Source organism: Lobosporangium transversale (assembly GCF_002105155.1).
Source record: "Lobosporangium transversale strain NRRL 3116 chromosome Unknown BCR41scaffold_26, whole genome shotgun sequence".
NCBI classification, from domain to species: Eukaryota; Fungi; Mortierellomycota; class Mortierellomycetes; order Mortierellales; family Mortierellaceae; genus Lobosporangium; species Lobosporangium transversale.
Window position 1 is genome coordinate 505,160 of NW_019029004.1, and position 14,868 is coordinate 520,027.

A 14,868-nucleotide genomic window follows, 5' to 3' on the forward strand; every position below is an offset into this window, starting at 1 on the left:
AGACTGTTTTTCTTACGACCTACTTTTCTTTGCACCCCTGATATAGAGCATCCCAGAATCATAAGATCAATCAATATATATATTTCTTCATTCTTACGAAAGAGTCAAAGACAGCATCGTTTATTTTTATTATCATGACTGTTGTACTCAAAGGGAGAAAATAATAAAAAGTGCTCTCATCTTCGCTCTTTGTTTTCTTTTCATTTCCTATCAATCCATTTTTGTTTTTTCTTTACGTCAATTCCTTGAATCTTTGTCTGAATTTACAATCATCCACATCAAAATCATCTCTATAAAATTGTTTGCCTTCCAATACAGTGAGCAAGAGCCAATGGTCAAAAAGTAGGTAAAAAAAAAAAAAAAAAAAAGATGCTTTACACTCGCCCTCGCTAAAACTTTTTTTTTTTTTCTTTTTTTTTAGCCCTTCCAACAGCACTGATCAATAAGCTTAGAGAATCCGGGTGCATTAACAAAGATAATCGAAATGGTTATAAGAAAAATAAAAAAAAAAAAAAAAGAGCCATCGGAAGTTTCGCGTCTGCTCATATAATATTTAGAGAGAGTCGACAGTAGCAACAATAATAACTGAAATAGACCAGATCGCAAGTCGCGCTCTTCTTCTTTATCTGTTTGTGAAAGAATATGTTTTTTTCTTTTCTGATCCTACATATTTGTTTGATGTAGGCTCACTTCATGATGAGGTGCGTGCCTGAATCTCTATTGTTACTCGTCCACAAGGTCAAGACAAAGAGACATTTTGTCTATTTATTCATTTTACATTTTTTTTACTTTGTTAGTTCTATCATTACTCTTCCTAACGGACTGCAGATATGCTTTATCGAAGATAGCATGAATCCAAAGAACGCTTGAATTCTAAGGAAAGTAGATCCACACTTTTTTATTTTATTTTTGTTTTTTTTTTATTTTTTATGGTCTCTATCTCATTATACAGATATGTATCCTAATGCTTATAATTATGAACCTTTGGTCTTTTTTTATCATTTACTACCTCCAGAGTCGCATCAGAAGAATAAATCCACCAGCGACAGAGGTACAGATCAACAAGACATTACGTGCAGATCCAAATCATTGAAAAATCAATTGTAGAATAGACTTTTCGGACAACATCAGCGATCGTGTTTTAATAAACACCTTTTAACTGGCGTGTTGTATTTGTCAATGTGTCTCTTGGATCAAAGTAGAGACAACCACTGCTTGGATCATTTGTCCAAAAAAACAAAAAAGAGAGATAAGATGAGTTCTAGAGCAAATGATGAACCTTGAGCCCTGACATACTAATAAATGTTGGTGGCGGGGATAGAAAATAAAACAGCATCATAATGGTGATGGTAATAATAACAATAGTAAAAATCAAAGCAAATCGGCAATCGCTTCTCCAATGTATTTTTTTTTTTTTTTTTTTTTTTGTAATTTTGAATTAAAACGGTCCATAGCAAAGGAGAATAGAAAGAGAGATTGAACTGTGCAAGGGAAGCATTCCTGGTGGCACAAATCTTTTTGTCCACCAGGGTCATCGAATCTTTCTATTTTCAGTCTCGGCATTTTTATTTTTTCTGAGGATGAGTAAATCAAAATCAAACGGCAATGGTAGGGGAGCACAGACGTTCAATGAGATTCAATCGTCAAGTACACACAAAACCAATTTCCTTCTACTCCTTCTCTCCTTCCGATTTTGTAAAATAAAATAAATAAAACACAAAAGAAAAATCGGTCCAGGTTGACCTCATGTTTTATTTGTTGTTATGATGTTGCTTGCCTGTTAAGCTCGACACTATTGCACTTCGAACCCACTCATTCTCATCTAGCTTTGTGGTTTCTCTACACTTTCGTCTTAAACTTTTTTTTTTTTTTTTTTTTTTTTTTTTACGACATGGATCCCGACGCAGACTGAATTAATGTAATGTTGTCTCCCTTGAGCAAAATACGACCTAGGTACAAGGCAATTGCAAAAATAAAAAAAAGGCATTTAGCTTCATCTTGCATCTAGCCAATAAAAGCAACTTTTTTTCTCTTAGAGCTTATTTATTTGCATAGGATGCCTTACCAACTTCCTTCCTTGTACCCTTTTTGGTGTTCACCTCTGCTGCATTGTCCAAAACCAAGTTCATAAACTCATCGAATCCCTGGTAATAATAATAGCAATAGTAATAGTAATAGCAATAACATAATAATAAAAAGACATCAAATTGTCCAGAAATGCCAGAAAGGTCAAAAGTTAGTAATATTGATCCCACAAGCGTTTAGAGACGATAACCACTCTATGCGTCTTTTTCGTTGATACTTAAAGAAAGCATTGACAATCATAAAAAGAAAAAGAACGCACAATGATCTGTCCTTCAATACGAGTGTCCAGTTGCTCATACAACCAAATCTGTACAGGTGATCTCTATAAGCGACCAAAACAAAAAAACAAAAAGAAAAAAAAAAAGTAATTTAATAATCATATAAAACTTGGTCATTTGTCTCCACTTTCAGTATATTCTTAAGAGAAAAATCACAATGTCATGATATTAATCAGAACCATGTTTTGGAATGGATCTTTACCTGTTGCAGATACCTGAAGATCAGGGTCTAAAAAGGTTAATAATAGCAACAACAGTAATAAAAGCCGTTAGTGCCATGAATCTAACTTTACGTCCTTTGATATTATGAAGCGCAATGGGTCCGGTTGTTGTCCAAAATGAAAAAAAAAAAAAAAAAAAAAAAAAAATAGCTTGATGAGCTCCGTTCTTCGTATGCCCGCAGCATCGTCCTGCTCAAGATAAATCCCTCAACTGATCAGAGGGACAATAGTACAATAGTACAACAGAAAGCAACTCATGGTTCCAAATATTAGATGGATCTCGCGTCGTAAAAGACTGAAATTATTCTTTCACTCTTTTTTTTTTTTTTCCCTTCTTTCTCGCCAATGACCATTTGTCCTGTCAGCTTTTCTACTTTCAAGTATTATGATAATAATATTCCCTTTGATAATATCCCTTGAAAAACATAATCCTTGGTTTTTTTTTTTTCTGTAATCTCCTGCAAAAAAGCCAAGTCCTCAAGCTTTGGATTAGATGTAAAAAAAAAAAAGGGATCTTCCTGGCAAGTTAACTCACAATGGGCTGAACCATAATGCGCTGGACTTTGGACGACATGTTGAATTATATGATTATATGTTTGTATATATTTGTATATTTTACAGATCCTTTGTTATTTAGATAAGAGTCGTTTCGTTAACGTGCCACTGAGTGTCTGTAAACCAAGGCTGAGTGGATGGTGTAGTTGAATGTGGTGAATTGTTTCAAGCCTGTAGTTATCCAGAGGCGCGACCTAAAAAGTACAAAGCCACAAAACAAGGAAAGTCATGTGACATAAAAACGCTGTTAAAGGTGAAAGGGGGGGGTTTTTTTTTTCATTTTTTTTTTTTTTAAACCGCACCACCAAACCCCAGCATGAAAGTGAAAGTGAAAAGTAAGTGCAAGCAGTTCACTTTTTTTTTTTTTTTTTTTTTTTTTTTTTAAGCCTTATACGAGAGTTCTATTATTGATACAATGACCTTGTATCCTTTTTTTCTCATATTTCCTAGAGTACTATAAACAAGACAGAAGGGCAGTCGAGGATACTTGAACACAAAGTATACTTTGGTTACTTACAAGTTTCGTATCAATTTAATTTTAGATGGCACACTGTCGCGATTTGGCAATGGGATATGGAGGATTCGACAGATCTTTGTGGTATTTGCCATGGACCTTTTGATTCGTGTTGCCCAGATTGCAGGATTCCAGGAGATAATTGTCCTTTGTGTAAGTCAATAAAAAAAAGTCTTTTTTTTCCTATTATTTTCTTGACCTTCTGGATATTGTAGCAAAGTAGGTACATACAGATATAAACGTGGCGATACTCTGTTTCAATTGAGAATAGTATGGGGAAAATGTACACATTGCTTCCATCTCCATTGTATCAACAAATGGATTGAGACCAATGATAGTGAAGGAACCTGTCCCATGGACAGACAGATATTCGGTAACCCAAAAAAAAAAAAATATATCCAGTTTTTATTATCATTAATACTGTTATTATTTCACCTAACGATAATTAATTTGCTCCGCAATTTTTATTAGAGGCCGCTACATAATTCTTTCTTTCATTCTTTTCTACTTTGTACTCTTTTGTAAAACAAAATATTGTTGCTTTTATTCTTATTATTGTTTTCTTTTCTATTCTGCCACACCATTCTATAATGAAATACCTTTGACATGTCTTAAAAACCAGTTTGCAGCTTTGTCGCTTCTAATAAAATCAAGAGCTTCATTAAGGCGTCTAAGCGTAAGCTCCAAGGGAGGTTGTTGTGAGATAAGGGGTGGTTCAAAGATCGGTGTGCTCCTCTTAAAGTCGAGATGATCGTCTCGTTTAAATGTCGCAAAAAGGGATAGATTTTCTACTTCCCCATTTTGCTCATCGATTCTATTGTCATTATCATTGTCAATGTCATTGCCATTGTTATTGTCACATTCCTTTCTAATACAAGAAGAGACTTTAACCTGATATATGACTCTGTTGCGTATTGTGTTGCACATATCCCACAATGTACTCCAGTCCCAACCACTATTCAATAACAGCAGTCTCTGACAAATCTTGATCCATTCATTTTCATCCATTGACTCCTTCAAGTGATCAATAGATCTTTCTACTTCCTCCAAATCTGAACAGATTGAGCCCAACAGCAGATCCAGGTTTGATCCATTACACCAGTTATGGTTAATAGAGATCGTATCGCCAATGTTGTGTACTTGATGCCACCATCCTGAAGGAACAAACACAGTCTGTCCTGGCTGCTGATAGGTTGTAAACCGTTTCGCCTTATGAAAGTTGGGGAACTGAACTGGATTGACATTTTCTATATCATAAACCATGTTATTGAGTTTGTCACAATACAGATGTTCTTGATCTGGAGGAAAAAACGTCCATTTTTTGATCCCACAGATATTAGCCGACCATGAATAGGATCTTTTTTTTTGTGATGGAGAAATCAAAACAAAAACATAAAGTCAGAGCGGAGGGGTATACATCTTGGTCCAACATAATACCATCGTTTTTTTTTTTTTTTTTTTTTTTTTTGGTTTCCTCACCTATAAACATCTGCATGGAACGGTGTGAATGTGTTGTCACCTCCACAATAGACAAATCGATAGTCATCATCCATATCCAATCGTCGCGTCCAAAATTCGTTCATCCAGTCATCCCGAAAAATGTCAGGTGTCTCATACGCATGATACCATGGAAATGTTTTCAGAAAATGAAAGTCCTTGAGATATATCCTTGAAGGTTGATTCTGTTTACTATTCAATTCCCACTGCTCCAGAAACTCGCGTAGATCCATGGTTGATCGCTTTTGATCCGTGAATTCTTTGATCTGACAGTCTGCAACAGGGACTAGAATCGAGACTGGTTGACCTTCTTCTTCACAGAGCTGCTCTCGCAGACCTGCAAAATTTGGCTTGCCAGTCTCGGGGCAGACCCATTGCTGACGGGCTCGCCAATGTTTCGTCAGATCAGGTCCAATGACAACAGGCAGATTGGGTTCGAGGTATCGATTGCGAAATTCCTCGTAGGAGGGTGATGTCTCGAGGTAATCAATTCCCTGAATAGAAGAATAATTGCGTGGGCGCAGAGGAGGCGTAGGCATGGTTCTATACAGTGGCTAAGTCAGCATTGAGGGGGGTTTTTTTTCTAGATCTTTTCAGAAAGGACAAATACGAGTGTTAGTGAGGGACTGTTTACAGTTTTCTATCAGTTTCTGTTACCCTCTGCAACTTTAGCTCCATTCTCTTCTTTATTGTTATTTAGCCTTCATTACATTCATACAATCTATCATATTTCACCATGCCAGTCTGCACACACCGTGGTTGCGAAAAGACCTACGATGAGGCAACCAACTCGGATACTGCTTGCCAGTTCCATCCTCAGGGGCCCATCTTCCATGAAGGTCTTAAAGGCTGGTCATGTTGCTCAAAGAGAGTCGTTTCGTTTGATCAGTTTCTCGCCATCCCCGGCTGCTCATTCGGACGACACACAGATGCACCACGCGAGGAGTTCCCTGCTGCATCTCCAAGCGAGAAAGTTGAGGTTACCGATTCAACTACGCCAGCACCAGTGTCTGTAAATAAGGATGGAACAGAAGTTTATGGCTCGTCAGCAGCAGCACCAGCAGCCCCTGCTCCCCTCGTTGCCCCTGCTGCCTCCACAACAGCATCAGCAGCAGCGCCTTCAGCACCAACACCAGAGCCCATCGTAGAAGAAGAAGATGATCTGTCAATTCCTGTGGCTGTTGGAAAGACTTGCATGCGCCGTGGATGCGGTCAGACTTATGTTTCGGAAGAAGAGTCTCGTGGTGATAAAGTCAAGTGTCAGTATCATCCTGGAACGCCCGTTTTCCATGAAGGATCCAAGGGCTGGAGCTGCTGTTCCCGTAAGGTGCTGGAGTTTGATGAATTTTTGAAGCTTAAAGGGTGCACCACCACAAACCAGCATTTGTTTGTTGGTGCAAAGGTAATTTTTTTTTTTAAACTGCATTACTTGGTGGCGTTTTCTATATTGAAATGACTGTGTCAACTAACAGCTCTGATATTTTATCGGATTTGCTTTAACAGAAGGAGAAGGTTGAAGAATTGGTTCAGTGCCGTCATGACTGGTATGTCAAACACTTGACTAGAGCACAGATCACTCTGTATTAAGTACTGAATATTCGATTTTGGTACTCAATGTATACAAATATGATATTTTGTTCAATCAGGTACCAAACACAGACGCATGTTAACTTGTCTATCTTTGCAAAGAAGGTCGATCCAAAGACCGCCGTCATAGAATTCAAGGAGCGTGAGGTAATAAGCTCGTATATGGATTTTTATGGTCAATTGTCCAAATAAGCAAGTTGTATAGCTTTATATTTATAATATGGTCTTTCGTCGTAACCAATTAGGTCAACATTGATTTGAAAATGCCAGATGAAAAGCGTTTCAAGCTCAACCTACCACTTTTTCAGCCAATTGATCCTTCTGGAAGCTCGTTTGAGGTTCTTGGTACCAAGGTCGAAATCACGATGAAGAAAGGCAATGGCATTTCGTGGGCAACATTAGAGCCAAGTGAAGGCGCCAAGTGCTGGACAACTTTTGGAACCACTGGTGGTGCTGGTACTGTTGGTAGTAAGGTCATGCATCTTGCCACAGATTCACCACTCTATGCCCAGAAGTAGAAATGAATATGGCAACAGATGAATTGAGGAAATTGTCATGCTATCGCTTTTCATTTCATACAAGTATTTCAAGTAGAGCACATACCCCTGAACACTTGTTTGGAGGGACATGCAGGGGAGCAAGAATAAAACAAATTGAAAAAATTCATTAGACGGGAAAAATGTTGATGGAAAAAAAGAAGGAAAAAATGGATATTGCTATTTAATTTTTAATCTACACATTTTGAATATGACTACATTATGAAAAATCGCGAATTATACTCCTGCATCTTTTTTTCTTTTTTGTTCATTTTTTCCCAGCTTTTGCATTACTCAGTTGATCTTGCCAATCTTTTTGTTTACAAGGCCCAGCTTCAAGGTTGTTCTGTCCACGTCCCGATCAAGTTCATCAAGCAGCTGAATTTGATTATCAAGCTCTTGACCAATGGCCAATCCAATATGCTTTTGTCGCTGCAGGATGGCATTGAATTGTTCGATGTGGTCGTCTTGTTGTCTCATCTGTTCCTGCTGAAGTATCAACAGGCCCTCATTGTCGAGTCCTCGTGTCAGTGATGTTTCTTGAGTCAGGTTCTGGACCACTCTGCCAAAGACTCGGCGTCCATTGCCCGGCCCACTTACTGTGGTTGAGGTCATGGTCGTGGTTGTATGCACACTACCGCCTCCATTAAAAGAAGAGTCAGCTAGACTATGATTATCTGCATGGCCACGAATGGATCCTGTCTGAGAATGCAACCCTCCAGCATGAGTACCACTATTGATACCGCCATGAGAACCCTTGCTAACTAAGAGCGAGTTCCTGTCTCCAGAACTTGCAGGGACATTGCCACCAGCGCCTTGATGCCCAACCACACCATCGTTCTGTCGGTTTGCAATCACCAATTTGGTCAACACCTCACGCTCGTCCTTCAATTCTGACAACATATCCTGTCGTCGTCTGAGCTCTCCGTCTGACATAATACTTCCTTTTGCTCCACCGCCTGGGTTGCCCATCGCTAGGTTCGTCAAGCCGTTCTCAAGAGCTGGGATTCGGAGACCCAATGTTGTGAGTAGTTTCTTGCTCTGAATCGTGCAGTTATGAGAGGCTGAGATCTCACTACGACCAAGATGTGTCTCGCGTCGATTGATGAGTGATCTCACCTCGCGAGCAATCCCTTGTAGCGTCCTGAACTCTTCAAGCCAACTCTCGGTCGTAAAAAAGTGAGGTGCAGGTCCTGGATTGACTGCAGGACTTGACGGCACGACCGAGGGTGCTTCAGATGAGCCGGTAGCATTATTAGAAGTATCATTTCCTCCTCCTATTCCGAAAATATTGAAGTGTGAAAAAAAAGAAGTGGCACAGTTACCATTTTGTGATGGTGCTGTATTATTTGTTCCCCCATTCACTTGCGTTGCTGGCCCACGCTTCCCTGGTCCGCCCGCAAACAGATCAGCCTGTGACCGACCAACGGGCACGGCCAGAAACTCGTTCCACTCGTGCGTTAACCTCCAACGATCGTCTCGGTGGGACAAAATCCCTCGCATGTACGTCTCCAATCCTGCACGACGTTCCTCCACTAACTCGGGGTTATCTATAGTTGATTGCCACCAATGCTTACTTGGAAGTGGTTGAGGTGGAGGATTATCAGGAAAAAGTTCTATAAACCGATTGTGAAGCTGTTCAAACTCCGAATAGCGTTTCCAGACAGACCAGGTCCGCACTGCTGCATGAACTTCGACACGATAGGCTGTATGGGGTTTGGGTCGAGATCGAGTCTCAGGATCGCGAACATAAATGGCCTGAAGAGTCTCTGTCATGGCTTGCTTAAAGACGAAACGAGGAAGGGATAAGCAGAATTGTGAGGCAAGAAATAAAAGAAAAAAAGAAAAAAAGAAAAGAGGGAGAGGAAGAGGAAGAGGAACAGAGAATCTTTCGAAAGAAGGGGGATCCTTGAGTCGCTTCTTTTGTTTTCTTGTTGGGGGGTTCTCAGTGAAGTTGAGGGCTTATGCGTAAAAAAGGAGAGAAAGGAAGACAGGGATTGATGGAAAGATGTCTACACAAGCATAAAAGCTTTCGGAATGGGTCAAAGGGACAAGTGTTTACAATGTATTTATTAAGCGTGGTTGAAAGTGGAATGAGGGGATTAATCTTTTTATTTTGTTATGAGTGAGAGGGACGATGTAATGAGGATGAAGAAAGAGGAGAAGGAAGGACGAGAAAGGAGGGAGGAAAGGGAAAGACCGATAACAAACTCTGACGACTGAAATAGATGATCTTGTCTATTAAACCCTTTTTGGACTATTGCACTTGAATGCACATGCACGTACCGCATGGATTTACTCAGAGCCCCGTGACTGTGCCTCAATGATGTCTATTCAGCGCAATTACAAAATAAATCGTATTGTGTGAGTTTTTTGGGGTTTGCTTGATTTTTGTGTGAACCTGTCTGTGTGATGGGCACACACAGAAACGTGCACGGATATAGAAGTAAAGAGTGCGAAGCTTATGATAGAAAAGGGGTTAGGTGGGGAAAAGATATAATGACTAAGCGGAGTCGCATTGAAAAGGATCGTCGTAGGGGTCAGGCACAAAAAAAAAAGGAGAAAAAAGGAAAATGAACGAACATCAAAGCAGAGAAAAAGGGAGGAGAGAATACGACACGTTACCGATCACCTTCTGCCTCAAATCATCGTCTTCAACAACGTCTTCGAGAAGCTCGCCGTCCATAGTAACTGCCTGTAGATCTGCATCGGGTCTCTTGGCTAAGTAGTCAAACACGGCCAAGTGACCCTCCGCAGCAGCACAGTGCAATGGGGTCCAACCTAGATACGTTAATTTTGTAATGGTGTCAATAACAGCGATAGCAAATACAAATGTGGACAAAAATATAGTAAAAAAAATACGTAGTTGGAACCCCAACTAAAAGCCTTTTTTTTTTTTTTTTTTTTTTTTAGAGCTTTGGACTTTAACGCTTAAGTCTCTTAATGAATTGACGAGAAAGTGGGTTGGGCGTCAAAAAGGAAGGAACAAAGAGCATTATAACTGTTTTGCTTACCTTCCATGTCCGTCAGATTGATATTAGCACCCATTTCGACCAAAAATTGACATAATTCCAGATGGTTGTAAGAAGCAGCCAAATGAAGTGAACTGAGTTTTCGGGATGCGGATTGATGATTGATAATCTGTTCCAACGTCCCTGATTTGCCTTCTTCCTGCACCACGCCCAGCATGGATTTGTAGAGTGAGAGATCGCCCGTCCTTGATGCGTCCGCCATTAGCGATTGTGGATCAAACGTGACACGTTTTGTACTCTTGGATTTCTTAAATGGTGCCGATGAGGTTGTGTCTTTTGTGCTCTGCTTTTCAACATGGAGGCGAATGGAAGGCGATGATTGATAGCTCCGTAACTTGGGTCGTATACGGCTGGCATAAGAAGGATCATTGGGAGATACTGTGCCCGTAGAGCCGGTACTGCCAGTAGTTGTAGTAGTATGTTTTTGGGACTTATTACTTATACTGCTATCTATGATATCGCTATTTTTGATGTTAATACTGTTATTGTTATTGCTGTTATTAAGACTATTGTTGCTCTTATCCTGTAGCTCTGGGCTAGAAGATCTCGCAGAATCTGATAAAGATGGTGTTGTATTTTCAGGAGAGGCTGTTGGTTTAAAGATTACTACTGGTGAGAGAATAGTTTCTTCGGCTTGTTGGGTCTGAAGTTGTAATGAATTTGTTTCTGTCAGTAAAAGGTTCTCAATTACTGTGGCACTGCCGCTCTTAGGGATACTGCAAGAGTGTGAGGCCCCTTCATCCGGCTTTGCTTTGGAACCTTCCTGCTTCGTCTCTGAGATCAAAAGCCCATTCAACTGGTGAGTAATACCCAAGGTTGACGCGGGTCTAGTCATAGAGCTGCTACTATCACCTCCTTCGCTCCTGGTCTGTTTCCCTGATATCATATCTTCGGATGCTGTCATCATGAGCGGCAATGTTGACGTTGAAGGTGATCGCATATGTCCTATGGACCTAAACGAGTTCCAGGTATGATCAGATCCAACGTCGTTGATGGGTGATGTAGGTAATGACTCTTGTGGGATTTTTCTGTATCGCACGACTACCAGGTTGGGAAAAGTAAGTGGTGTACTATTTATTAGCAAATAGTTACCAAATCTTTTTTTTTTTTTTTTTTTTTTTTTTTTTTTAAATAAAAAAGCTTTTTCTTGGTTACCTTCTGTGAGGTTCAAGAACAAGCTTCTCGTAGTGTTTTCATCCGCACAATCCACGGGCTTGTACTTCCGGTCATTCATCTTGTATACATTTGCTCCAAGATCAAGTAGTCGCTTGGTCAAATCCGCCATACCCAAGAAACTCGCAAGGTGCAATGTGGTATTTCCATCGCCCCACATCTTGCCCATGAATTCATATAGGATCTTTTTCGATTCCAATTCCTCAGACGCCTTAGCCACAAAGTTCAAAAGATCCAACGCCATTTCTTCATTGAATAGGAAGCATGCAATTTGTATTAGATTCAGATGGTCCACCGTAGGGCCTAAAAGCTCCTGAGCGTCCAATAACACATCCGGATCATGGCGATATTTGTTGTCAGTGTTGGAGATGTTCCAAGTGACCAATGTTTGTATCACAATAGCAAAATCAAACGCGTGTAAAATCCTATCCAGCTCTACACGATCCTCTCGTTCAATCGCATCCAACATCTGCTTCCATAATGGAACCGTCCTTGGTGATCCTGGTTCTTTAGGTGAATCGATATAAGAAAGAGCGCTGGCGAATGAGTCCTCAGACCCGACAGAAGACGATGAGTGGCCTCCGATACGGTCTTTGGAACTGATGAAGCCTGCTGGCGGCAATGACTGAGATGTCAGTGGCTGAGACTGATATGAAGACGAAGGTGAAGACGTAGGCGGGGATTTAGATGTGCTAGGTGATGATGGACGCAGAAATACTTGAGTTGTAGGGAGTTGTTGAGCATGATGTGGGGTGTATGTAAGCGCTGTTGCTATCGCTGCTGACGTTGTTCCTGTTGTCGATTCTCGATTGGAGTTAGTGGATGCAAATGGTGAATACGAGTATGACGATGATGATGACGTTGAATATCGTCTGAAATAAGAATTTGATAGCGATGATGACGACGAAAGTGGAGCCGACGGTAGTGGCGGAGGATGTGAAGATAAACTACATGATCCATCGCTTTTAAATGTCTGTGGAATAGTCAAGGGCTGATAACGTATCGGTAAAGACGATGGTCTGGATGGAGGTTGATGAGAAAGCGACGCCTGCAAGAAGTGCTGTGAGAGTCGTTGGACAGTTCCTGTTCTCAGCTCCTGAAGGCTGTCTTGCTTTTTGGAGTGTGTAGAAGACATGATTACACAAGAACGCTTTGTCAAAGAGTTGTTGGTAACTGATAACGCGCAATTGAACCTTGCTCTTATTGTTGTCGAAAGAATATTAAGATCCTTCGAAACTGGTCAAATGTTATCACTGGGAACGTTTGAATAGAAATCAAATCCTTGGTCGTGTTCGGGTAACCTTATGTTTTGCACCACTGCAGAGAGAGATATGTACCCTGTAGTCGATTCTCTCTCTGTTGTATGCAAAAAAAAAAAAAAAAAAAAAAAAAAAAAAGCAAAAGGATAGACAGTGCTTTGTGTGGTTCTGTCAGACAAGACTCTTGCTCTTTCAGTCTGACGTGGATATAGCGTAGTTTCATAGACAGATTCCGCACTTGCTTTTAGACAGTGCAACAAAATCGTAGACGACCGGCGTCAGCAATGAGAATGTCGGTTAATTAAAAAAATAAAAAGTGGGAATGTGAAAAAAAAAAAAAAAAAAAAAAAACAAGAAGGACAGAACTAGGAGGAACAAAGCACGCACATTGCCATACAAACATTATAACACAATAACATTGACATATTCACTACCTCCTTATGATGTGCGTCTTACTTTTTTCAGGGGTCGATACACGAAATAGAGTGTTCTGGCACTCTGACAATATCCAATCCCCGCTGGCTTAAATAGCGTCAAACAACTCTTGTACTTTATCCATCTTGACCTCTTTCTTTTCTTTTCCTTTTTTTCTTCATCTCTCCATTAGGTATATCACTGCTTCCAGGGGTATAGTTTCACGCACGAACATATTCTCTGGCCCATGATGATCCTTAATCCTCTGGCTAAATTTTTAGAATCCTAGTGTAGCAATGTACATATTTAATATAAACAGTCGTATACAATCTTTTCCTGTGAAACCACTATTCAAACGATAATCTGTCATGACAGGTCATCATACAATGTTGTCTTTAACCTGATGGAAGACATCCCACCGCCCGAACGAATGATAAGCTCTTTTTATTCTATGTTCAACTAAACTCACGTTCAGAATGAAAAATAATTTGTTCCTGTAAAAAAAAAAGTCAATAAAGGAGTGCCCACTTTAGAGACGTCTACCTGTCTATTACTAACTTCAACATGCTTTTGAGGTTGCTAAGAGAGGCCCCGAAAGTTGAGACTGCGGAAGGCGGGGAGAGCTATTGCCCGACTTGACTGCCAAATCTTGTCGTTCGAAGATGATGGTAGACCGCGGGTTAATTTTTTCCTTTTTAGTCCTTATGCGTGCATTACGAATGATTTCTGATACGTGGCTTTGATGCATTTCGGAATTCGCGTGGAGATCTCAATCGATCTATTTCATTAAATTCTTTCTACTCCCCCATTCTTTTTTTTTTCCTTCACATTTCACATCACTCCAACTTTTCTCACATAACACATAAAATCGCCATGGCCCGCCAACGTTCTCGTGCTGCTCCTGCTCAACAGACCCGCAAGGCTTCCACTATGCCTACCCGCCAGGCTCCTCCCCCACCTGCCCCTGCACATCCCCCTCAGCACCAGATGACTGCTCCTCCTCAACAACCCTCGGCCATGGCTCACCCTCCTCCTCAGCAACCCGGTCTTTTCGCTCAAATGGCCTCCACTGCTGCTGGTGTCGCCGTCGGCTCTGCTGTCGGACATACCGTTGGTGCTGGCATCTCTGTAAGTATTATTCTTTCGTTACTTAAAAAAACGGAAAAAATCCTTTCCCCCCTATCGATCGCCAAAGTATCTCCACTTTATGTTTGACTCATCATATTTTTACTTTATCTCTTCTTTCCCTGTTCTACTACTATCAATAATAGTCCATGTTTGGTGGCTCTGGTTCTTCTGAAGCTGCTGCTGAGCCTCAGCAACAACAGCAATCTGCACCTCAATATCAGCAGCCCATGTATCAGCAGCCAATGTACCACAATGCTGCCGTCCCCGCCTCTGCCACCTCATGCGAAGCTGATGCCAAAGCCTTTACCAAGTGTCTCGAGAGCAACGGTAACGACATGTCTGTTTGTCAATGGTACCTTGAGCAGCTCAAGGCTTGCCAGTCCATGGCCGCTCAATATTAAGCGGTTTTTTTTTTTCTAAAAAGAAAAAAAAAAAAAAAAAAAAGCAAGATCGTTGAAGTAGGATACTACTTTTTATCATGGCTCCCCTTAATTTCCTCAACATACAAATAAAACCTCTACTCAATCCCTTGTTATAGAAAGAAAAAGCAAAATAAAATAAAAAAAAAAAAAAAAAAAAAAACTTTTTC

At 40.4% G+C, this 14,868-nt stretch overlaps 7 protein-coding genes across 7 annotated transcripts; 3 read left to right on the forward strand and 4 right to left on the reverse strand.

The window, feature by feature from the left end:
• Positions 1-1,884: 1,884 nt before the first annotated feature.
• Positions 1,885-3,374, reverse strand: BCR41DRAFT_338336 (hypothetical protein; the record flags this gene model as incomplete). Its single annotated transcript, XM_022022111.1, has 5 exons — positions 3,120-3,374; positions 2,566-2,592; positions 2,345-2,407; positions 2,066-2,144; positions 1,885-1,949 (listed from the first exon to the last, which is right to left on the reverse strand). Exons 1-5 carry the CDS (start codon positions 3,156-3,158, stop codon positions 1,885-1,887), a joined length of 273 nt encoding a protein of 90 aa, XP_021880037.1. The 5' UTR covers positions 3,159-3,374.
• A 67-nt stretch (positions 3,375-3,441) lies between these two features.
• BCR41DRAFT_356635 (anaphase-promoting complex subunit 11) lies at positions 3,442-4,282 on the forward strand. Its single transcript, XM_022024679.1, has 4 exons — positions 3,442-3,475; positions 3,682-3,806; positions 3,925-4,026; positions 4,125-4,282. Exons 1-4 carry the CDS (start codon positions 3,456-3,458, stop codon positions 4,136-4,138), a joined length of 261 nt encoding a protein of 86 aa, XP_021880038.1. The 5' UTR covers positions 3,442-3,455; the 3' UTR covers positions 4,139-4,282.
• On the reverse strand, positions 4,239-5,689 carry BCR41DRAFT_338344 (hypothetical protein; the record flags this gene model as incomplete). Its single annotated transcript, XM_022022112.1, has 2 exons — positions 4,239-5,010; positions 5,133-5,689. The coding sequence occupies 2 exons, from the start codon at positions 5,687-5,689 to the stop codon at positions 4,239-4,241; spliced, it is 1,329 nt and encodes a 442-aa protein (XP_021880039.1).
• A 197-nt stretch (positions 5,690-5,886) lies between these two features.
• On the forward strand, positions 5,887-7,255 carry BCR41DRAFT_378188 (hypothetical protein; the record flags this gene model as incomplete). Its single annotated transcript, XM_022027143.1, has 4 exons — positions 5,887-6,552; positions 6,654-6,694; positions 6,797-6,884; positions 6,983-7,255. 4 exons carry the CDS (start codon positions 5,887-5,889, stop codon positions 7,253-7,255), a joined length of 1,068 nt encoding a protein of 355 aa, XP_021880040.1.
• Positions 7,256-7,567: 312 nt separating this feature from the next.
• On the reverse strand, positions 7,568-9,049 carry BCR41DRAFT_308056 (hypothetical protein; the record flags this gene model as incomplete). Its single annotated transcript, XM_022020889.1, has 3 exons — positions 7,568-7,872; positions 8,029-8,466; positions 8,656-9,049. The coding sequence occupies 3 exons, from the start codon at positions 9,047-9,049 to the stop codon at positions 7,568-7,570; spliced, it is 1,137 nt and encodes a 378-aa protein (XP_021880041.1).
• A 519-nt stretch (positions 9,050-9,568) lies between these two features.
• On the reverse strand, positions 9,569-12,613 carry BCR41DRAFT_397764 (hypothetical protein; the record flags this gene model as incomplete). The annotated part of the gene is made up of 4 exons (XM_022028905.1): positions 9,569-9,603; positions 9,899-10,054; positions 10,288-11,346; positions 11,461-12,613. 4 exons carry the CDS (start codon positions 12,611-12,613, stop codon positions 9,569-9,571), a joined length of 2,403 nt encoding a protein of 800 aa, XP_021880042.1.
• Positions 12,614-13,965: 1,352 nt separating this feature from the next.
• Positions 13,966-14,695, forward strand: BCR41DRAFT_423355 (hypothetical protein). The gene is made up of 2 exons (XM_022030289.1): positions 13,966-14,279; positions 14,423-14,695. The coding sequence occupies exons 1-2, from the start codon at positions 14,025-14,027 to the stop codon at positions 14,678-14,680; spliced, it is 513 nt and encodes a 170-aa protein (XP_021880043.1). The 5' UTR covers positions 13,966-14,024; the 3' UTR covers positions 14,681-14,695.
• Positions 14,696-14,868: the final 173 nt, after the last annotated feature.